General features: G+C 44.3%; 4 protein-coding genes across 4 annotated transcripts; 2 read left to right on the top strand and 2 right to left on the bottom strand.

The window, feature by feature from the left end:
* The first annotated feature begins 1,405 nt into the window (after positions 1-1,405).
* LOC138610721 (neurofilament medium polypeptide-like) lies at positions 1,406-5,153 on the top strand. Its single transcript, XM_069683525.1, has 4 exons — positions 1,406-2,156; positions 3,334-3,533; positions 3,615-3,739; positions 3,847-5,153. Exons 1-4 carry the CDS (start codon positions 1,406-1,408, stop codon positions 5,057-5,059), a joined length of 2,289 nt encoding a protein of 762 aa, XP_069539626.1. The 3' UTR covers positions 5,060-5,153.
* A 2,015-nt stretch (positions 5,154-7,168) lies between these two features.
* thoc5 (THO complex 5) lies at positions 7,169-13,684 on the bottom strand. The gene is made up of 20 exons (XM_069683080.1): positions 13,597-13,684; positions 13,241-13,345; positions 12,766-12,909; positions 12,412-12,525; positions 11,911-12,008; positions 11,514-11,660; positions 11,282-11,396; positions 10,886-11,018; positions 10,707-10,784; positions 10,502-10,545; positions 9,769-9,868; positions 8,934-9,042; positions 8,757-8,858; positions 8,569-8,665; positions 8,370-8,481; positions 8,179-8,282; positions 7,985-8,072; positions 7,777-7,892; positions 7,490-7,680; positions 7,169-7,378 (listed from the first exon to the last, which is right to left on the bottom strand). Exons 2-20 carry the CDS (start codon positions 13,337-13,339, stop codon positions 7,315-7,317), a joined length of 2,055 nt encoding a protein of 684 aa, XP_069539181.1. The 5' UTR covers positions 13,340-13,345; positions 13,597-13,684; the 3' UTR covers positions 7,169-7,314.
* Positions 13,685-14,184: 500 nt separating this feature from the next.
* tfip11 (tuftelin interacting protein 11) lies at positions 14,185-19,129 on the bottom strand. Its single transcript, XM_069682596.1, has 15 exons — positions 19,003-19,129; positions 18,261-18,471; positions 17,881-18,058; positions 17,641-17,797; positions 17,408-17,535; positions 17,135-17,296; positions 16,707-16,898; positions 16,419-16,598; positions 16,174-16,308; positions 15,961-16,064; positions 15,689-15,857; positions 15,339-15,582; positions 15,107-15,249; positions 14,819-14,984; positions 14,185-14,711 (listed from the first exon to the last, which is right to left on the bottom strand). The coding sequence occupies exons 2-15, from the start codon at positions 18,467-18,469 to the stop codon at positions 14,365-14,367; spliced, it is 2,514 nt and encodes an 837-aa protein (XP_069538697.1). The 5' UTR covers positions 18,470-18,471; positions 19,003-19,129; the 3' UTR covers positions 14,185-14,364.
* Positions 19,130-19,510: 381 nt separating this feature from the next.
* Positions 19,511-21,608, top strand: srrd (SRR1 domain containing). Its single transcript, XM_069682597.1, has 6 exons — positions 19,511-19,965; positions 20,063-20,103; positions 20,191-20,366; positions 20,455-20,553; positions 20,765-20,916; positions 20,994-21,608. Exons 1-6 carry the CDS (start codon positions 19,817-19,819, stop codon positions 21,232-21,234), a joined length of 858 nt encoding a protein of 285 aa, XP_069538698.1. The 5' UTR covers positions 19,511-19,816; the 3' UTR covers positions 21,235-21,608.
* Positions 21,609-21,714: the final 106 nt, after the last annotated feature.

The raw sequence follows: 21,714 nt of genomic DNA, 5'->3' as shown, positions 1-21,714 counted from the left end.
TGCATACAGTTGGTTCAAATAACAAGGAATTGGGGAACATGAGCTACTGTGTGCTGAACATCAGATCCTCATAACATCACAACTGATTCTTGCCTACGCTGCAGAGTCATCCTCATCTATAAAACATGAAGCTATAGTGCAGACAGGGTGTGTGACACATGTCATTTCTGTCCTGCATGACCCTCACCCTCAAACATGTAAGATTGCATGCATAAGGATTTGAGGACATTTGCGTGAACAGAATATAAAACTTCACCTTTGAGGACCTTAAACAGACATGACAGTTGCTGGAGGACAGGCGGAGGGCTTGGGCGTTGCACGGTCCCCTGGGTGTCATAAGGCTGACGACACACATGTTCACAGGGATGAAGAAGGGCTGATACAGAGGAATGAGTGTGTGCTGATCCATCTAATTTACAACATACATCTCAGGGGAAAGACTTAGGAACAATCCTGCTCTGGGCCTTTAAGGTACGCAGAGTAAACTCATTCACCCTGAGTTTGAGAAATCAATACGTGCTGTGGTTCTCTTCTTCGGGCAGACGCGTTTTAGATCAACAGAACAGACAGACAGCTCGGTTTGGTGTGTGTGTGTGAATGCTGTATCATCATAGAGCAGTAGGTATCCTGATTTGGCAGCAATTTAAGTTACTATTTCTGCTTCTGTTCTGTGTTGTCACATTTCATGCAGCAATGATAAGAAGCAGACACTAAGAGATGATTAGTGACATCTTAAGTATAAGAAGAGAAACACACCGTGTGTGTGTGTGTGTGTGTGTGTGTAGAGAGAGGTATAGAGAGAGAGCCTGTCAATGGCCCAGCAGTTAAGTTGAGTCCCCTGGGGGTTGGCATGGATCTGCAAACTCACACTGCAGCACTGAAGCCACAGAGAGCATCAGCAGAACACACTGCACATCCTCACTATCAGCTAACACCGACTTTAGCCACAGTACACACAAAAGAAAATATAATCAAATTATTTAAAACTTTCAATATCAATAATGCACCAGGACTGTTTTTAAAGAGCCATGATCACTGAAAGTGTACAGCATGTCCCAACCATTTAACACACAGGCCTTAGCCCAGCATTCTTTTATACATGTAGCCTACACCTTGTGAAAAGTGATGCTTCTGATATATTTAAAACGCTATAATGCCATCGTTTATGTTTGTAGCTTTAATTAGCCTCATTTACACCTTCAGTGGAAACAAAAATCATCAAAAAAGTGCCAGTGATTCGACTGAAAAGGCTGTAGGCTATTTCTGCGCAGACTGTAGTTTTCCGAAGCACAGATATCTCTTTAAACGAAGTGTGGGCTCGTGCTGACTCGTGAGTTTTCCCTCCCTCCTATATAAGCGCGCGCTGCCCCTCCTGCTGCAGTCAGTCCTTCTCCGTCCACTCACCATGAGTTACACGGTAGAGCAACACTTCTTCGGCCCGGGCTCGTACCGCAAGGCTCGGCCTGCCTCTGTTACCTCCAGCGGCTTCCACTCCCAGCGCCGCCGCCTCACCTACAGCCAGCCGTCCTCCGCCGACAGCTTGGAGACCTACAATGGCGACATGACGCGGAGAAGCGAGAAGGAGATCCTGCAGACTCTGAATGATCGGTTCGCCGGGTACATCGACAAGGTGCGGAACCTGGAGATGCACAACCGCAACCTGGAGGCGGAAGCGGCGGCTCTGCGGCAGAACCAGGCCGGGCGCTCCTCAATTGGGGAGCACTACGAGCGTGAGCTGGGAGACCTGAGGGGTCTCCTGCAGCAGCTGACAGGAGAGAAGGCTCGCGCAGCTCTAGAGCACGAGCACCTGGAGGAGGACATCCAGCACCTGCGGGTCAGGCTGGAGGATGAGGCGCGAAACCGCGAGGAGGTGGAGGCTGCCGCTCGCACCATGAAGAAGTATGTTGAGGAGTGCCGGCTGGCGCGACTGGAGCTGGACAAGAAGCTCCGTGCCCTGGAGGAGGAAGACGCTTTTCTGAAGAAAAACCACGAGGAAGAGGTGGCGGAGCTCCTCGCGCAGATTCAGGGCGCGCAGGTGAGCTTTGATCTGCGAGACTCGCTGAAGACGGACGTCACCGGCGCACTGCGAGAGATCCGCTCGCAGCTGGACACCCACGCATCCAAGAGCTCAACGCACGCGGAGGAATGGTTCAAAGGTGAGTTAGGTAAAAAAAAAAATGGCTGTTTTAAAAATATTTAAGTTTATAAATCACAGTGAAATTTTCGTGTACACTTTTCAGTAAGAAATGATGCGCTTGTTCTCTGTCCATGGTGCTGAAGTCACACCCCTGCTGGGATTCATACTCTGACAACCTGAATACTGCGACAGTTTATCAATCCAACTTGTTCTATTGCAGTTTAACAGATACGTTCTTACTTAAAGAAATATTAAGATACCGAAGAGGTTCAATTACCAAAAGTAGCTAAGTCATTACAGATTACCTAAACAGAAATTAAGATTTAAAAAATGACCCCAGTTTACATAGTGCTCCTTTCTGTGACTGCATCGTTACCAGTTGCTTAAAGCCAGCACTGCAGGAGTGAGATGGCAAACTGAGAGGATACCATGATTAATTAGCACTTTAGCTGTGAGGAACAGTTGCTGTTTCCTCACTTGCACCCCATGTGTTCTGCGCACCCCTTTTCACCCTGAACCTTTACACCTCAAAGCAGATAGGCTGTTTCAAGGTCACTGTTTGGGTATGCGGACAAGTCAGAGAGCCAAATGCTTCATCAGTTGGCTCGTGCTTGAACCCCTGGCTGGGGTTAAATAAGGATATGGGAGTAAGCTATAGATGCAGGTATGATGGATAGACATAATGAATTCAGGCAGTAACGTAGACATCATCCTGTTTCATCCCCTGCAAGAATCCTCCTCATCATTATACTGCAAGAAGATGCAAGATCGGCTGCACACAGCTGCTGACCTTTGTGCTGGTCCACCAACTTGACAATCAAGAAGAGTTTTATCTGCACAGCAGTTTGGCTGCGTGTCACAGACTTAATGAGCTATAGATTGACCCTCGCTGTACATCTGCATGCTGACTTGATACAAGCAGCGAAAGGTGCAAACGCGATGACCTTCCCTGCGTGTGTGCTGTCCAGCTGACTGCAGCAGAGTGGCTCGTTCATTCTTTTATTAGGCAGGGAGCTGAGTCAGACTCCTGACTGACAGATGGACACTGTCAAGGTTAGCAGGGCTCCCAGTCTGCTCTGTGAGGCCTTGATGATAGAGGAGCGGTCAAATCACCCAGGATAAAGAGAATACAAATAGATGAAACAGCAAATGTGATTTCTCATTAGTATACTTTTCTCTGCATTTAATTTCTGCAGTGCGCATGGAGCGTCTGTCCGATGCTGCGAGGACAAACCAGGATGCGATCCGTGGCTCCCAGGAGGAGATCGGAGAGTACCGCCGTCAGCTCCAGAGCCGCACCATCGAGCTAGAGACTCTCCGAGGAACCAAGGAGTCCCTGGAGAGGCAGCGCATGGAGAGTGAAGATAGACACCATGATGACCTCAACTCACTACAGGCAGGACATTTACACAAACATCACTTATTGATCATGCACATTTATTTGCACACATCTTTTCATGCCTGTTTCATTCTGCAGGAGACGATCAATCAGCTGGACAACGAGCTGAAGACCACCAAATGGGAGATGGCGAGCCAGCTGAGAGACTACCAGGAGCTGCTGAATGTGAAGATGGCTCTCGATATCGAGATTGCTGCTTATAGGTTGGTCAGGCTTTAAAACCACACATACTTAAATCGGTTCTATGGCTTCTTAATGTCAAAAGTTGTTGGTTGTTTTCTCTGACTGTGTGTCTTATTTTGAAAAACAGGAAGTTACTGGAGGGAGAGGAGAACCGCTTCGTGTCAGGAGGAAGTCCCTACTCTTACATGGAGAGCAGAATTTCCTCCCACTTTAAGGTGAAAAGCGAGGAGATCTCTGACACCGTCATCGTGGAGGAGCAGACCGATGAGACCCAGGTGACGGAGGTGACAGAGGAGGCGGATGAGGAAGAAGAGGAGGAAAAGAAAGAAGATGAGGAGGAGGAAGGTGAGGAAACCAAAGATGAGGAGGGCGAAGGTGAGGAAGAGGAGAAAAAGGAGAAGGAAGAAGAAGAAGAGGGAGAAGAAGAGAAGGAGGAAGATAAGGGAGAGGAGGAAAAGGATGAGGAGGGAGAAGAAGAGGAAGCCGGTGAGGAGGAAGAGGAGGAGAAGTCTAAATCTCCAGGAAAGGCTGCATCCCCTCCTTCAAAATCCCCTCAGCCTAAATCTCCTGCTGTCAAATCACCAGAATCGAAATCTCCAGAAAAATCTCCAGAATCGAAATCACCAGCAGCCAAATCCCCGATGCCAAAATCACCCGCCAAGTCACCTGCAGTCAAATCTCCTGCAGGAGACGAGTCCAAGTCACCTGCACCAAAATCACCTGCGTCAAAGTCCCCTGAATCTAAATCTCCTCGTCCCAAGACCCCCGAACCGAAGTCTCCAGAGAAAGAGAAGGCCAAGCCTGCCGCAGCCAAAGACACCCCAAAAGAGGAGAAAAAAGAGGAGAAGCCTGTCAAGGAGGAAAAGGAGAAAGAGCCACCCGTGAAGGAGGAGAAGAAACCTGAGCCAAAGGAAAAAGAAGAGAAGGCAGACAAACCTGATACGAAGAAAGAGAGCAAGACCGATGACTCTTCGAAACCTGCCGCTAAGCCTGCAGAGGACAAACCTGCCCCCAAGTCTGAGCCTAAAGAGAGTGCTCCCCCCGCCAAGGAGGAGAAACCCTCTGCTCCTAAATCAGAGAAGGCCGAGCCCGAGGCGAAGCCCGCTCCTAAAGCTCAGCCTGAGAAAACAGAGGGCAAGAAGGAGGAGAAGAAGCCTGAGGAGAAGGCCGCTCCTAAAGCCGAACCTGAGAAAGCAGAGAGCAAGAAAGAGGAGAAGAAGCCAGAGGAGAAGAAGGATGCTGGTAAAGAAGAGAGTAAGGAGGCGAGTGAAGGAGGAAAGGCCGAGAAATCTTCTGGCACTGAGGCCAAGGAGAGCAAGGAGGAGAAAGGAAAGAAGTAAGACCAGCACGCTGCGTTTCAAGGCACGAGGAGAGGAGGTGGAGATGCCAAAGAACTATGAGGGAGTAAAAGGAGGAGCAAGGGCATTGTGATGTCCAAAAACAAAGCAGGTGATGGTATGTAAGCAATAGTGTTTCTGTAGCAAATAATCCCCTGCTCCTTAAGTATGGCCACTACAACCCCCCCCCATGCTTCTGATGTATGACTGTAGTGAATGCAGAATGCTCTAAACTCTTTACCTGAATGTGATAACTGCCCTTAATCAATAACAAGTGCATTAAACTGAATCCCTCTGACGGGGACCACAGAGGCCTGCTGTACCTACACGAGCATTCAAGGGTAGAGATGTCAAAACATTATCAAGCTAAAGATTGTGACAGATATTATATATAAAATTCATATTTAAGCAGATACAAATGTCTATTATATTTACTGATACACCTGTAAGAAAGACTTGAATTTTGCTTGTTGCGCACCTTAATGCAGCTTCTCCTGACAGGTAAGCTGCAGTGTCTCACTCCTCTGGTCTGCAATGTTAGGACAAAGATGACTGTGCTATGTATAAACTGCTGAGAATATGCAATATGAAACGGATCAATAAAAAATTTAAAATCAAACACAATAGGCTTTTCTTCATCTGTTCACACTGCAAACGAAATCACAGCACGTTGACCTCAAGTGACCGTCGTGCAGGAGCGTCATAAACGCTCTCACAGAGGTGCGAGGCTGAAAGGTAAACGCTGTGTGTAACTGCACTGCATTGCGGCTGAGGAGAGGGAGCTGTACTCACCCACAGCAGCCACCGCACCCTTCCTCACGTCCCAGAGACCATGCTCATGTATAAATCAGGAGCAGAGCCGCTGGCACGCACAGAATACACTCGGATTCACTCCCATTTTAAACCTATGCATCACTGCACAAAGGAAGGTTCACACACGAACAGTGATTTTACAATCCTTCCACCCCTCCCACATTCAAATGTATAATTAACATTAGCATTAATTATGCAGTGGGTTAAGAATCATCAGTAGCTCTGGATGTAAATTTGCAACCATTCAATGATTCGCAGGAGTGTTTGAGCTATTCTTAGAAGACTACAGAAAAGGTGTTGCTACATTTTTAATAGGATTTAATAATGAGTGCTGCAGCTGGTGAGAAAGTCGTCCATTTTTCCAAACTGATAACTAATTCAGTTGTGCTACTGAGAAACATCATTTATGACACTGACATTAGACACACTTTAGCTGACATTGAAAGACGCTCTCTACTGGCATGATGTCAGTGTTGCCTTCAAATGCAATCTCGGTGCATCTGATGGATGTTTTTTTTTATATTGGCATCAACCGCCACAGCATGAACAATAGCAGGTGGAAGGTGGTTCCTTTTCTCTTGCAAATGAGTTCGGATGCAACTTCAACAAGAAAACTTTCTGAACTTTTTACTGAAATTCCCTCCAAGCACTCACCACATATGGAATCATATAAAGTCTTTGTAATTACAAGAAGTTATTTAGCCCTTTGATAATTAAACGGTTCCATCGGAAGACTTTATTCTAACTGGACTTCTAAAGCTAGACTTTACTCTTTGTAGCTTAAGAATGTTTTTAAGTCAACGATCAAAGACTGAAAATCCTCACTCACTTTTTAAATATTACTCAGTGCAGGGGGCCTTGCCTTCTTAATATATACATCCTTTACCATAAATACAGGAGGCATTCGTGCCTGGAACATGTTACATCCTGCTGGATTTGCAAGAAAACAATCATGCAATCACTTCTGCTGAATACTGCAGTCTGATCATAAATTACAAAGGTATCAGTATCCTAAATAACAACCTGTTTTCTTCAATCACAGACTCCAGCATGATAAATGAAAGGTCAAAGGCTAGACAATACCCACAAATATTATTTTCCTTGAACCTGACTCTCTGGGGAAATGACTCAGCTCGCTGTAGCACTGAACCACAGCAGCATAATAATCAGGTAGAGCAGACTGCACCTATAAATAGAGCAGCACAGATAGAGGTGAGGGCGGAGGGGAAGGCGGAGGGATGAAGCAGGAAAACAAAGCACAGATGCAACAGAACCGTAAATAGACCAGATTCACACTCATTCAAGAAAATAAGTTTTTTTTTTATTTTCAAACTGTTATAAAGACTTTAAAAAACAGATATTGTGTTTCAAAGAGTCACACAGGTACGCTTAAGGGAGTTCAGAGTTATACAATACAGTAAGGGGGAATGTAGGGGGATACAGAGTTAACGGTGACTGAAGAAGCCCTGAGGATGGTTGTACTTGAACGGCTTCAGACGATTCGGGCCCCTGAGAAAGAAAGAGAGAGAGGTATCAGAGATAAATCTATTCAGACACGTGGTAAGATTTTATGACCAAATGTTCCTAAAAAGGTTATTGATTGCTCTTATGACTGTGTACCTGACAGTGCGCAGGCACATCTTTTCTCTGGGAAACTCTCGTGGTCCCTCCACGCCGTCGTCTTGTCCTTCAGTCTCCAAATACACATCCAGGCAGACACACAGGCGGGAGATCTGATTGGTCAGGAGCTGGTGTCCTGGACGTGGTCCCTGCAGCTCATTTTTGAACACATTGACCTCGCTCTCCATTGCCTAAAAAAAGGAACAGATGGTTCAGTTAGAGCCTGGAAAAGACAAAACGACAGAGCTTATTGAATGTAAACGATCGATAATGAAAACTGGTCCTACTCGAAGGTTGTCGTCAGTGCGCCCACTGCGCTCTCTCTTCCAGCTGAGAGAGAGGGAAAACAGGGGAGAGACTTCTGGGTAACGGGGACTCAGCACCACAGCGGCCTGAAGACGAGCTGAGGAATACGAAGATCATGGCAGGTGGTTTAAAAAACAGAAATATAAACTCAAGTCTTAGATGAATCTATCATCAGTACGAAATATTTACCTGTGCCTCTTTCCACCACACCCATGAAGTACATATCAGTCTCCTTCGCCAGCCCGGCATCCGTCACATGACGCGTGTACAGCAGATCCTACCGAAAAAGAGAAATATCACACTCAAATTTGTGCTGCAAGAGGTGTATTCATGGTTGCATAATTTCAGAACCGTAGATTTAAAATATGTTAATATATGTATACCATGTACTCCTCATGAGTGATGGTGTTCCAGCGAGCTAAGCGGGAGATGATCTTGGCAGGAAAGAGGTGCTGACACTCGCTGGAGACGGGGATGATGCTGTGCTCTGAGGACACAACCAGAACAATCTCAGACAAGGTTTCTTACATCTTTTAAAAGGATTACTAAATGTGTAGTCGCTAATGTCATGTACCTAAAGAGGCGAACTGTTTTTGTAAAGCCAGGCGGGACTGGACTCGTCCCCTCAGCAGCTTCATGGTGCTCTCCATCTGGCTGGCACTCAGGGAACTGCCCACACGCACAGCCTGGAAAATCAAAACAACCAACATGATGAGGCTGTAACACAAATTAACTGAGCTTAACCGGGATGTATCTTGATTTAAAAAACACACCTCTGTAGAATCTTTGGGAAAATTGAGTCCTCCCAGAGTCTGCACCCACATGTAGGGGTGTCCCAGCTCATCCACATAATCAGCAAAGCAAACAATCCTGAAAGGAAATGACGGGTTTATTCGGCTTAAATTTAATAAATGTGATTGGCCAAACATCCTCTTGTTAGATTAAATATAAAGACACTCACCCGACTTTGTCAAACTGGTAGCGGTTAGCTGGGTTGGGTGTTTCTCGTCCGTGGTCGCTGGTGTAGAGGCAGCTGAGTAGAGTCTCCGATTTCAGCAGATCTCTGCAAAAGAAGACATTATTAGACTTTCCTGTCAAGGACACGGAGAGGAAGACGAATGCTTTAATCCATACACACCCTGCGCTGATGGCTGTGTTCAGGTCTGTGGAGGTGGAGACCTTGGTCTTGACAGTCATAATGTTCAGATTCATCAGGTAGTAGAAGAAGAGATGAAGGATGCTGCCATCTGTGGGGACATGACGGATACCACAGTGATGAACTAATCCATTACTAGCTTAAGTCAATACCCCCTCAGCCTCTATCTTTTCATTAATCCTCACAGTGAGCGGCCCCCTGGGTTTACTTTACTCTGCAGCGCATTACAGAGCAATAACGAGGTGTGGTCAGGGTGGAAGATAGCAGCACCCAGGGGATACATACTATGCTGATGGTCATCTTTAAAGCTCAACTGTCTGCAGTCACAGTGAAATGGGTGTCACTCTGTCAATCACAGACATCTACGCAGCTCAAGTTTTGCCTTTACTGCAGTAAACTGAATACTGCAGCTGGCAGCAGTGAAGATAACAGGGGAGAGGGGAAGAACTGGAAATAAAAGCACAAGTTAGAGATGAGAAAATGTGCTTACAATGTGTGGTAGCTGCTGCTGCAGACCAACACTGCTGCAAGCGGCTCTCTCACCTCTCCCTCCCCCCCCTTTAGGAAGAGCTACGCCTGCAATGCAGATCTCCCTTTGCTCTGTAAACTATTCCTTTTGTTGCCAGCAGAGGGAACAAGAGGGTCAAGTGGTGTCATGACATCAAAGCAGAGTGGGTCACGCTTACTTTCTTACACATACTATCTGGTAGGGTTAGAGTTACATTACAGGGAACGTAATACAGATAACATGTGAATACTTGCTCTGACGACTCTTTTGAGCAGACATTTAAGTCATGAGACTTTAGACTCAAGTTACCTTTACACTTGAGGTCCAAGCAGAGGGACAGAGGGTGCCTTTTCAGCATCTCTCGTCTTTTGTCATCCAGCTGGCCTCCTGTAGTCGGCCTTCTCCTCTTCTGTCAGGTGGGGGAAAAAAGCAGAGGAAACAAGAGATGAAAGACAGCAAAACAAAGAGCGTGTTTGACATTGTGGCATATCAAATAAACTTTGCATCATATTCCGGCAGCTCGCATGAGAAATATGATAGTCACTTAACATCTCTGACATTTTATCCTCCTACTGTTATAGATACAAGACTGAGGCTGCAGTTCAAAGGGAGGGCTGGAAGGAGTTTCTGATTAACTGTCATCCGCAGGCGCTAAGAGTCCGTAAAAATTACTTGTACTTTACATCTAGAAAAACATCCCAGCAGACATTCTGACAACAGAAACGAGCACTTGTTGTGCTGCTGAGTGAGCATGCCTGAGGCGGGCTCGGGTTACAGTCACCTAGCCATTCTCGGGAAAATTTCCCAGAATCCCCTAGTTGGCACTCATCATGAGGCAGGAAGCAATCGATAGCTGCTGCTCCCCGACCTGTCAGACCACAATGTGTGACAGCTAGGACTTCAGGGATTCAGTTTGCGTTTCCGCTGCACAGGCGGGCGTGTCAAGAAATCGCTGAACTCGCTGACCTGAGGGGGGAACTGTGTGTGTGTGTACGTGAGGAAGTGTGGGTGTGTTGGGAGTGAAGCCAGGTTTAAGACTCACCGTTTTCTCTTGCTCCTCCTCTGCATCAGAGTCGCTTTCATCATCTGGACAAAATCAGAACTTAATATTATGGATTTGTTTAGTTGTTAAGGATGCATTTTTCAAAAATATAACATCTTCAAATATTTAACAAAATAGAGTACAAAAAAAAATGTAACTGTGTTATAATATGTGCTATGTGCGTGTGCTGAATGCTTGTTTGTACCCTGGGAATCTTCCGGAGGTTTGGACAGGGCCTTAGCCTCATCCACATCCCCGCTGATGGAGACAGTCAGGTTCTTGTCTGTCGGAGACAAAAAAAAATCACTGACAATGATGCCTCACAAGTCATCAAAAAACTTAATTTTGTGATAAAAAAATACAATATATTTAATGATTATTTACCACAGGCCTGGCCATAAGCATTGGCTTGAACAAACAGGACATAGAGAGGTGGAGGCAGGTGGCGGGCGATCTCTGTCTGTTTCTGAGTCTGTTCAAAAGGCATGGACAGATACTGCTGCACAGGGAGAGACGCCTGCGGAGAAGAAGAGAGCATTAATCATGCTGTCATTCAGGATCCATACTGATGCAGTTACAGCAGTTAAAACCTTCACCTATGAGGGCACCTTAATGAGGGCAAAGGATTAATTTGAGTCCACAGAACACTTTTCTTTAGATATAAATGAACAAATAAATGTAAAATAAAAAAATCAATATCCTTAAAAATGGACAAAACATTTTCAAAACACGCACCAGCCTCACAACCTTTACAATATGACATCCAGACAGTCTTTATACCTGCATGATGGCATTGAGTCCTGGCTGCAAGCTTGTCAGATGTTCCTTCTTCACTTCGATGCTCTTCTGAATCTTCTCCTTTGTCGCCTGTGACTCCTTGTATTTCTCTGCCAGCCTGTATCAGAGCAAAAACTTTTAACGGATGCTTTGTGCTCAAAAAAAGAAAAAACATCTGGAGTGTTTTGTGCTCATCATGCTACAAATCGGTGTGCTTATGTGCGAGTCTGCACACCTCTTCCTCTGTTCCAGCTCCCAGTCCAGTCGTGCCAGTGTGAGCTGATGGGGATCATTTCTTGTGACATGAGGCCTGGAAATCTCCTGTGGAGCCTCCTGGTGGAACTCATCCTCGGACACTAGGTCTATTTCCTCGTGCTTAGACCTGCATCAGGGAAAAGTCATGTTAGTGAGGTATTTTGGGATGCATTTGGTGTCTGAAAACTACAATATAAGTAGGGTTTATTGTATGTATTACTGCGAAGGCAAGCATTTTTTAGAAGTATGTTCAAGAATTCAACACCACATGATCATTTTGTAAACCTAATTATTCTTTTTGAGGATCTTTTAGGAGGTAATTACTCTAAAAGATCCTCAAAAAAAAGTTCAAGCAGAACAAAATATATTGTACTTACTTGAACTCCAGACACTTGCTGATCTCCTTCTGTAGATGCATAACTTCATACAGCAGGTTCTGTAACTGAAGGTGCAGCACATCCACTTTCTGCTTTGCCTAAAGGAAACAACAAAAACAGTGGTACAGGCTAGTTTGCAAACACAATAACCCTGATGACCCCGCAAATAAATACACGGCAAATAACGCGCCAAAAATCAGAACCAGAACGCAATAAGAACACGGATCAATGAGCAGGATTAGAAAGGGGATCAATATATTCTAAACGAAAACAAACCTGGGGGCTCGTAGGCATTCTTTGCTGACAGAGGCAACTAAAAACAGTTAGGTGATGCAAGTAGAAACCATGTGCTTGGACCACAACTTGCCTCTCCTGATCAGCACAAAAGGGAGCTGAGGCGGCACTTTTTTTTAGGATTAGTGTGAACTTTACCCAAGCTGGTATTTCTATTAATATAGCTCATAAATGTTGGACTACACTTCGGATTGAAGCGAGAGTTACCTCGTGTGTCTGGTCTCTGCCTCTCTTAAGTCGCATGTGAGCGAGACGGTTGAGTTTTTTCAGGTTCATGAAGTGGATACAGCTCTGCATTCGTTTCTGCTCGACCTCAGCACACTGAGAACAGACAGAAGTAGTTTGACCTTATTATTATGGTGATGACACAGATTCAACTTTCAGTAAAATACAACAAAACTGTCTGTACCATGTTTTTGAAGTGGGGGAAAGTACTTGTTTCTACAGTGACAACTCATCACCATGATGAGTTTAACTAGTCTGAAGCTTAATTAATACTGACAAAACTGAGTATGAAATTAGTTAGAAATTACTAGTTTATTCTCAGCGTTTGCTTCTTACCCCCTCCTTGGCTCCGTTAGCTTTAAGATCCTGTATCTCACTCATGAGGGTGGCCAGGCTCTCACATGACTCTTTATACTGTGTGTAGTCCTGCTCAGGGTCCCTGCTGTCCAGCTCCACCTCCTCGGTATACACACGCACGTCCTGGAAATTGAAAAAAAAAAAAACCCAAGTTAATATATACAGCATTAGACACCACCGTCGGCCCTGATTTGACTTGGGCTCCCTCTGGTAAAATTACACGGCTTTGAAAGAGAGGATATATATATATGGTACCCGATATTTTCTTCTATGGTTCTTTTACCAAGAAAGAATTTAAATCACATGAGGACCTTCATCCAGGTGTTTAAATAGGTTTGACGTAACCAAGCATTCCATTGATCTGTAATCGCCCAGAATGTGTGAAGAACACCAAGCAACTCCTCTGCTATTTGTTTTGGTAGCCTTAAACCGGTTCCTCTCGGTGCTCTCTTACCTGTTGGTCCCCTTCTCCGCGACCTCGCTTCATCTCTGGGGTTCCTCCTTCACTACGGAGAACCTTCGACTTTCGCTTCTTTAATGCGTCCGAAGACATCGTTGGCTAAATAAATACGGGAATATATAGAATGAAGACAACAAGAAAAATTTAGCAATTTATAGCAACAAACCAGACATACCACTAACGTTCCTATAGTAAGCTATCTAATGTTAGCACTGTGATAGCTAAGGCTGGCTAGCTCTTTGGCTAATAAGCTTTAGCTTGTCGGCTAAAAAAAGGCAAGTTTCCGATCATAAACACGATATTGTTGATATATGTTGTATTTAATTATAGATCTATACACATCCACATACCTCAGCGATGCGAAAATACGTCTGAAATTATTATATCGAGCGCAAATGCACATGTACAGGGTACTTTGTTTCACTGTAAAGCGCCGAATACGGACGGAAGCCCTGCCGTGCCAAAATCCTCAAACCGGATACCCGAGGAGGCACCAGCCGCTACACTGCCACCTCCAGTTAAATAAGTGTAAATACCGGTACTTTAAATCAAATGAAGACTGCAGTACCTTTTAATAACATTATATGAAACTATTCCTCCCCTTTAACTACATTATCTATTACAGTCAGAAACACAAAAAATAGGCGATAAAGGTACAGAAAAATAGAAATAAACGTTAAGTCATATATTTAAATGTGAACATTATCAATCCATTCTTTTCCAACAGAACAAAAACATCAATATAAAAATGTAATACTACCATGTACGTAGTATTTTTTTATAAAATGAGTTTACTTGTGAAATTGTTTCTGAATAAAATAAAAAAACTAGAAAATGTCCCCTGCTGCGCTTATTGTAAAACCTTCTAAAGATTTATAGACACTAAATATTGTTTACTGTATAAGTACATTACTTGAACATATTGACATCTGATTAAAACAGTAACAAAGTACACCACATACATCAAAAATGATTTATTCACAGTATTAGTAGCGACACTTTAAAAATGTACAAGACAAATGACAAGGATCAGAATGCTTTGGTTACATCAAAAGCAAACATTAAGTCTATTTATGCTCTTTTACACTTGACAGGCCAAGGTATCAGTCAGTCCACCCTCACTTGGCCATATCTATCAGACTCTGCAAAGACGTGGGCACCCAAGTCTTCTCTCCTTGCACAAACACAACCCCTCTGTCAATGTAGATGACAATACGCCCAAACGTGTACAGCTGTTTGCCCTCGTGCCGTTTGGCCACTAAAGGCATGAAGACAATGTTGTTCTCCTCCGCCTTGGTCTGGATGAGATCTTTAAAGTTCGTTGGCACACCAGCACTGATGCCTCTGTGGGCCACGCTCTCGGCATCTCTGCGCTCCTGCATCGCTTCATACTGGAAGTCCTTTCTTCTCTCTGTCTGCGTTAGATATGCAATATTCTCCCTTGCACCTGGTTGCATATATCCACCTGTGGAGATGAAAAGAAAAGTGATTAGGCCTCAGGTGCTGAATTATCCTAATGTTTAAAAAGAATAGTTTTTATGTCTTTATTTTCAGAGACTGAGTAACACTTACCCATGCCTGAAGACACTGCACGGTTCATGATGTCCAAAGCTTCATTGAATTTCTCTTTGATCAGCGGCTGTGCCAACAAGACGTCACTGAACATGCTTTTCCAACCCAGGTACCATTTAGTGATTTCCTCATAGTTCGGACTGTTGCTCAACCATGAACACAAGACCTATAATCAACAAAAGACAGATGCAAAATAAGACATTTAATAAAATGTTACATGTACAATAATCTATTGTGGTTAAGTACATCTTTTATACGTTATTTTCTGTGTGCAATTCACCAACTGACCTGCAGCCATTTTGTAAAGAAGTTTTTGTCCAGCAGGGACACAAGGCTGGAAGGGGACAACATGCCCTCCCAGTCTATCACCCAGTGAAATGGCTCCATCTGCTGCTGGTGAGGGTTGATAACCAGCTCTTCGAGACACAGAGCTGAGGAGGGAAAAAGGAGCTGTCATGTGAAGAAGACAAAGCAGTGCGGAAAGGATGGACAGGGAAGGATAAGACTTATGCAAACATACCCAGTTTAGGGATGATGTTTTTCACCATGAAGGCCTCCCATGCACCCGGTGTGAAAACATCTTTCCATGGCTGCAGGATAAGGCGAGCTGAGGCGTCGCTGGGATGCCACCGCTGCAGGGCGTTAGAAAGTTTGCTCCTGATGGGTGGGTAAAGAGGCTCTAGACGTGATTGGAGCAAAGGCAGCCAAGGATGAATCCAGGAGTGGATTGGCACCGTGTCGGTTAAAGGGTTCCAACTATCCACCTACCAAACAGGAAAAACAAGAAATAAATAGCTTGTAATGTAGAAACTAATTTCTCTACATCTATAAAAGGGTGTCTTTGAGTGCAGTCGGTGTGTGTTGTCTTGCCTCTCGCTGTAGCCGGGGTAAGATCAGCTGCTCCAACATGTGATCCAGGATCCACAGTGGGACAAGAGGAGCCCACACTTCCACACAGTCCACCATCGGCCCAACAATACGAGGCTGCCAGCTTGACACACAGGACCGCATCACTGGGATCCACACCTCCCACAACAGCCTGGACCAACAACAACAACAAACTGTCAGAAACAGACTGCAACAGCTTCCAAAAAGTATTATTAAATGATCATGGCTTAACATAAGTTTGTATGTTTATAGACCTGTGGTAAGGGTCCATGTTTGAATCTGGGACACTGGAGTGGAGGTCTCTAGACTCAAGTATTGCTCTCCACTGACCGATGTCCTCCAGACAATAAGAGCTGTCCTGAAATGACCAGAGAATAGTCTGAGAAGTGGGTTCTTCTTCATTCATGGCAAAAGCAAAATTAAAAGGAGTTACCCTCAAAAAACAAAAGGTAATTGCAAAAGCATACCTTCAGAGGGTCCCACGAACGAAGCTTCTCTTTGAGTAACGGCTGAACAACAGCTACAGCCAGGTCTGCCAAACCCATTGTCTTATATTCTTCGTAATAGTCTGTTTGTAAGGTCTCAAAGATCCGGGCACACTCCTGAAGCAAGAGAAGAAACTGATTACCTTTATGTATGTAATGAAAGAGCAGGGACTGAACGAGCCTCATAACTTCGGCTGTTAGTGGGGCTGTGTTCACTGCATGTGCACCTGCAGGGTGGGTCCCTCGCCTGGTGCCATCTCCCCAGAAGGAAAACGCTCCACCAATGCCAGGACGGCCTCCATTTTCTGGATGGAATCTTGCTCTACATCCAGTCTGCTCTGCAGGGCTCGTGACTCATGGCTCAAAGACACAACTACGTCTTTCTCATGCTGCAGACGTCTGGCTGACTACAGGAGGAAGCAAAAGAGGGAGTGTCAGTATGTGGTAGAAGAAGAAGTAACAGCAGGGTGGTCATGACCAAAGAAACCTGGCAGATATTTCTGGCCCCCTCCTACCTGTAATATGTCCTGTTCTGTGAGGTCGATAAGAAGCTGCAGGTTATGTTCGAGTTCAGGAAGAGCAAAGCCGGATCCCTTCTGATCCTGCGTGGTTGTGCTCGGGGGACCTTCATCTGGAACACTGTGCTTGTTGGACATCTGACTGTAACTGTAATACACCTTTTGCTCTCTTCCAGTCATATCTATCACCTAGGGATGGAAAGGGATATGAGAAAAATAAGTTTCATGTAAGGCTGCAGCCAACCATGCACCCAAGTCTTCTCAGTGTAAAAGAACAATTAACTTAAGGTTCTGAAGCGTATTACAACATCACAGCCTAATTAAAGGAGTGTGAAGATCAGAGCCATAGAGCCCTGATAACATTCCAGTGAGACAGAAATAAAGGAGTGTAATCCCGAGTGTAATTCAAAACTTTTCTAACATACCTTGACCTGAGCCAGCTCTCCTGCAGATGCTGCTGTAGTGCGCCCTGCCAGCTTGCCTTTAGCCTTCAGCTCATCGACAGTTCTGTAGGAGTACTTCGGTTTCTTCTTTCCCACCGGGCCTGCAGGATCCTTACGCCACTGACCCAGCTCCTTCTGAAACTCCTGCAAGGACGAACATGTAGAATAACGTAAAAATAATGTAGACTGATTTTAAATCATTACATATATTATCATCAACAGTTGGTGGAGCTAGAAAAAGTGGCAACACTCTACCTTTTCCTCCTCTTCCTCTGAGTCGACCACAGGGAAATCCTGAAGACTCTGCTTGGTTCGCTCATTGCCATAAGCACCCACGGCTCCTTTGCCTTTACGAACCTTTGCCTCGATGGGGTTTATAATACCTGCCGCAATGAGAGTGTGCAATGTCAAACTTTATCAACTCAACACTGTTGCTCATGTAAAGGACTCTATTTTACTAAACATCACGTTGCCTCAGGCCAACCCACCTTGAGCATTCTTGCCCAGGCCTTTGCCTGGTTGGTATCCCATTTTCTGCAAAAGTTTCTGTCCAATTCCTTTTGTGTGCTTCTCCCAGTTGCCAATGCCTTTACCAGACTGTATGCCACCTGCAAATCTCTGGGACTGGTGCCCCCTGAAATTACCCTGAGAAAAACAAAAACAATTTACTGTTACAAACATGTAACCCACTGCCATAGGAAAAATAAATTAGACACGACAAAATTTACCATCTGGAGTTTTTTGGGTGCAGCGCCACGGGGAGGAGGAGGTGGAGGTGCTGAAGGACCCTCGTCATCAGAGTCATCGGAGCCGCCTCCTCCTTTTTGCTGTTGCTCTTTCTCCTCAGCCGCAGACTTGCGCAGACCAGCACTCACAAAATTAACTGGAGCACTGTAGTCTTTAGATCTAGAGAAGACACAAACAATTGTTTTGTTAACAATGGAAATAAAGCTGCCGTTTCTATTAAAATGACAAAGATGGGATCTGTTCCAGTTTGAGTTTCCTTCCTGTTAGATTTGTGCTCTGTGCATTGGGCTTGGACTACATTATGGTTAGACGTAGCAGAGATAGGAATTATAGCAGCAACAAAAATAAACAAATGCATTACTTTTTTCCTCCAAAGCTGGGCCTCTCATCCTCGTCTGAGTCCTTGTCAGCCCAGATGCCGTAGGTGGCTTGGTCCTTGGTCTGCCTGTGTCTGCGGCGCTCTGGGTTGAACTCGTTGGCCAAGTCCCATTCTGTCACCTCAAAGCTCTCAATCTCCACACCTTCCTCCTCCTCCTCCCCTCTTCGCCCATAAAGATGGGACATGGACATCTCTGGATACCACAATAAACGATATACCAAAACAGATAAAGTATTGTTTTAACTACATTTGACTACAGAGCCATCTCCATGACAACCGGGCGAACTCTATCTGCTGATGGAAGCCACCAGAGATGGCTGAAAGCTCGCGAGGAAATCTGGTAAGCTGGTTAACGTAGTAAATTAAGATGTTTTAATGTCAAACGTTAAATCCAATTAGTACTTTTGTTTACGCAAATGCTTTGTAGCTACAATCGCATGGTCATACGGTTAGGATTACTAGGAGGCAAATAGCTATTAACCTTACATTATAGACAAAATATAAAAGTGCTAATCTAAGACATATCGCTCAGTAAATTGGTTGATACTTAGTGACATTTGAGTTAACATTTGAAAACAACAACATGGACAGATCTGGCTGTGTGTTAAACCCAACGTAAGACAAATTAGCTAACATTCACTAGCAAGAGCTAACGTTAGCTGATGTAAATTCCTGACTTTTTTGTGTGTGGATAAATAATTAAAAACTTTTTAATCTAACTCACCTGAAACGTTTTTTATTACTCCACTCAGTATAAGATAAACATTCACCCCCTGTGACAGCAATTAAATGTAATCCAGCTAAAGACTGCTAGCTAGCTTATTCGTTTTAGATACATGAGTAAAACTACTTCCGGTTGTCACCGTAAAAACTGTCCGACAAACTTATTACACATGCCGTAGTTCTGATCATAGACTACAGTCATTGAGTTCTGACATTTCCGTGGAAATGGGTCTAAACAAATCAAAATAATTTTAAAGAAACCAACTTTTGATGGTTTTTAGATTCATAGCATTTCAAATACCGAAAAGATATATTAAACATTTAGATCAATCAATCAATCACAATGATGAAAGGTTAATGTATTTGTTCAAAACACAAATGTCAATAAATTCTAAATAAAAAGGCAGTAACACCACCTAGATTTAATTTAATATCCATACCATAGCAATATAAATTTTACCAGCAGATGTCCTAATTTGGGACTGTATCAAATGCTTGATAACCATTTTAAGTGAACCATTCCAACACAAATGTTTCATAGTGATTCAGCGGTTCAGAAAGCCGCCATCAGTAAATCACTGTGCATAACTTGTTTACAGTGTTTTAATTGACTTTTATGAACTCGAGGTTTTCTAATTTCATCACCAAGGAGAATTTGACATGACGCCGGAAGAAGAAATGCATGTGTTACAGTCAATATAGTCCCACTTGCTACAGTTTCTCAAACCATAGACAGAACTAAAGGTACAACTAAAAGTAGTTTTTTAATTATATGTCTGCTAATATGTACATGGGGTACCGGTGATTAAGTATAAATGTCGGACACGGCGGGTGAGTGGCAGGTGGCCCGGAGACGAAAAGGCGCAGCGCGGAAATCAAAATCACTTCAGGTGACTTCAACTGCAACATGCTGCCAGGAGCAGCTGGACGTCGGAAAAACTATTAAAAGAGTCCACGACACAGTGTAAGAAGTACATTTTAGAACCTTTTATCATTTCATTTTCAGGAGGATACATATTTTCACTACATGTGTGCAATAACTGGTTATCCTCTCCCTGTAGGTCTGAGCTACGATGCGAGGAATTTTGGCAGGAGTGGAGAGGTGAGTGTGCTTAACACAATTTTTTTGTTTGGCTGTGGTATCACTTATCTTGCATCCCAGTGACCCTTTGAGGTTTCTTGTTCTCAGAGCAGATGCTGGTGGCAAAGTCAGCAGTTCTCTCAGAAAACACAGAGGTGATGAGCGGAGATGTCAGACCATGTCAGCAGCTGGAGTGTGTGTGTTATGGCCTTGGCTCCTTTTCCTCCTGTGTGTCAGCTCGCTTCCAGCTGGCCATGTTGCTACTGCTGCTGGAGTCAGGACAGGTTGGAAGATATGTTTGTCCAGTTGCTATAACACTCTACACGACACTGTGTATTTCTGTATTAATGATTTTGTATTTTCTTACTTAAGATTCCACTGAAGGACTGCTCTGTCTATGACCCTGCATTCTCTGCTGGAGAGAAGGATGTTCTGACAGAGCTGGGTCTGACTGTGCTCACAGAAAATGAGGTCAGTTCTTCAACACTCTTGTTCTCTTATCCTGTCAGACAAGTGAAAATCCACTAGCACGTTTACAGTTGTGGAGATCAAATGGATAGTACCAGTGTTGGTGAATGTTTCAGCCCAAGTGATACAAATTACAAATACTAAATCTTCAGACTTTTCCTTCCCTGTTTCCTACCCCTCAGGTTGTGACAGCCTGTTTTTATGTTTTGTGCAGGAGGGGAAGCGTTTAACAACTAAGCCCACTCTCTTTTACCTGATGCATTGTGGGAAAGCCCTGTACAACAACCTTCTGTGGAAGAACTGGAGCACACAGTGTCTTCCTCTGATGATGATCATCGGAAACAGCTTCAGTGGCATGATGGACAGGTGTGTAGAAGACAAAAGGAAGACGACGTTTAAGAAATTGGAGGTGATGTGACGTTTTCTGTCTGTCGTCCCAACAGGACAATCGACCGAGAGTTCAGGCGCGACTACAGCTACGTTACTCAGGCTGTGTCTGTGTGTGAGGAGAGACAGCTGCCTTGTCCTTCGCGTCTGATCGACGTCTTCAGTGACACAGCTGTCATCACCGTACCACAGAGCAGGCTTCACAGTCTCCCACAATCCACCTGGGCAGAGCCGCCCGAACCACACTACGAACACTGCCCTGATTTGGAGATTATTCAGAGGGAAACAATGAGCTGAGACAGGACATGCACAAGACATGGACAGAACTGTATGTTTTTTATTGTCACAATGGATATAATTTTTTTTAAACAAATAAACTCGGCTTCAAGTTGTGAATTTATCTCGTATTACTGAATAACTTTGTGATAGCTCGTCTCAAGGCCTTTTTTAGAGAGGAAAATATTTTGTTTTTTGTTGACCTCCAAAGGCTGAATTTCTCACCTTGCAGCAGTTTTTTACCAGAGGACAATATGACATCATCCTTAAGTGCGGTTACAGGTAAATTGAAGCACACGTTTTTACTTCACCGAGCCAAATCCTTCAGTGGCACTAAGTGTGACTGCTGTTCGGCTCATGTTAATGGCCTCTATAAATATGTTATAAAGCTTTTATTGAACAGTTTTCTGTGTTTTAATCTTATTTGGTTTGATTGCTTGTTTATAGCAGAATCATGACTTGGTTATTAATAGAAATATGCCGCCACGTAGCCTTTTCACA

The sequence above is a fragment of the Semicossyphus pulcher genome, unplaced genomic scaffold, assembly GCF_022749685.1.
Source record: "Semicossyphus pulcher isolate SPU_LCO1_2020_fin unplaced genomic scaffold, fSemPul1.0.p SCAF_6, whole genome shotgun sequence".
Lineage (NCBI taxonomy): Eukaryota > Metazoa > Chordata > Actinopteri > Labriformes > Labridae > Semicossyphus > Semicossyphus pulcher.
Note: the sequence above shows the minus strand (reverse complement) of the source record. Positions and strands in the feature narration are given on the sequence as shown.

Excerpts from the sequence above, each read along its gene's own strand:
- LOC138610721 (XM_069683525.1), top strand. The coding sequence starts at position 1,406 with ATGAGTTACACGGTAGAGCAACACTTCTTCGGCCCGGGCTCGTACCGC. Across the intron at positions 3,534-3,614 it reads ATGACCTCAACTCACTACAG|GAGACGATCAATCAGCTGGA; the intron begins GCAGGACATTTA and ends TTCATTCTGCAG. Across the intron at positions 3,740-3,846 it reads ATCGAGATTGCTGCTTATAG|GAAGTTACTGGAGGGAGAGG; the intron begins GTTGGTCAGGCT and ends TTTGAAAAACAG.
- thoc5 (XM_069683080.1), bottom strand. The coding sequence starts at position 13,339 with ATGTCTTCGGACGCATTAAAGAAGCGAAAGTCGAAGGTTCTCCGTAGT. Across the intron at positions 10,785-10,885 it reads TGCTTATGGCCAGGCCTGTG|ACAAGAACCTGACTGTCTCC; the intron begins GTAAATAATCAT and ends TGTCTCCGACAG. Across the intron at positions 7,893-7,984 it reads TGTGGTGGAAAGAGGCACAG|CTCGTCTTCAGGCCGCTGTG; the intron begins GTAAATATTTCG and ends CGTATTCCTCAG.
- tfip11 (XM_069682596.1), bottom strand. The coding sequence starts at position 18,469 with ATGTCCATGTCCCATCTTTATGGGCGAAGAGGGGAGGAGGAGGAGGAA. Across the intron at positions 17,536-17,640 it reads CCTGGGCAAGAATGCTCAAG|GTATTATAAACCCCATCGAG; the intron begins GTGGGTTGGCCT and ends TCATTGCGGCAG. Across the intron at positions 15,583-15,688 it reads TACCCCGGCTACAGCGAGAG|GTGGATAGTTGGAACCCTTT; the intron begins GCAAGACAACAC and ends CCTGTTTGGTAG.
- srrd (XM_069682597.1), top strand. The coding sequence starts at position 19,817 with ATGTCGGACACGGCGGGTGAGTGGCAGGTGGCCCGGAGACGAAAAGGC. Across the intron at positions 20,104-20,190 it reads ATTTTGGCAGGAGTGGAGAG|AGCAGATGCTGGTGGCAAAG; the intron begins GTGAGTGTGCTT and ends TCTTGTTCTCAG. Across the intron at positions 20,554-20,764 it reads CTGTGCTCACAGAAAATGAG|GAGGGGAAGCGTTTAACAAC; the intron begins GTCAGTTCTTCA and ends TGTTTTGTGCAG.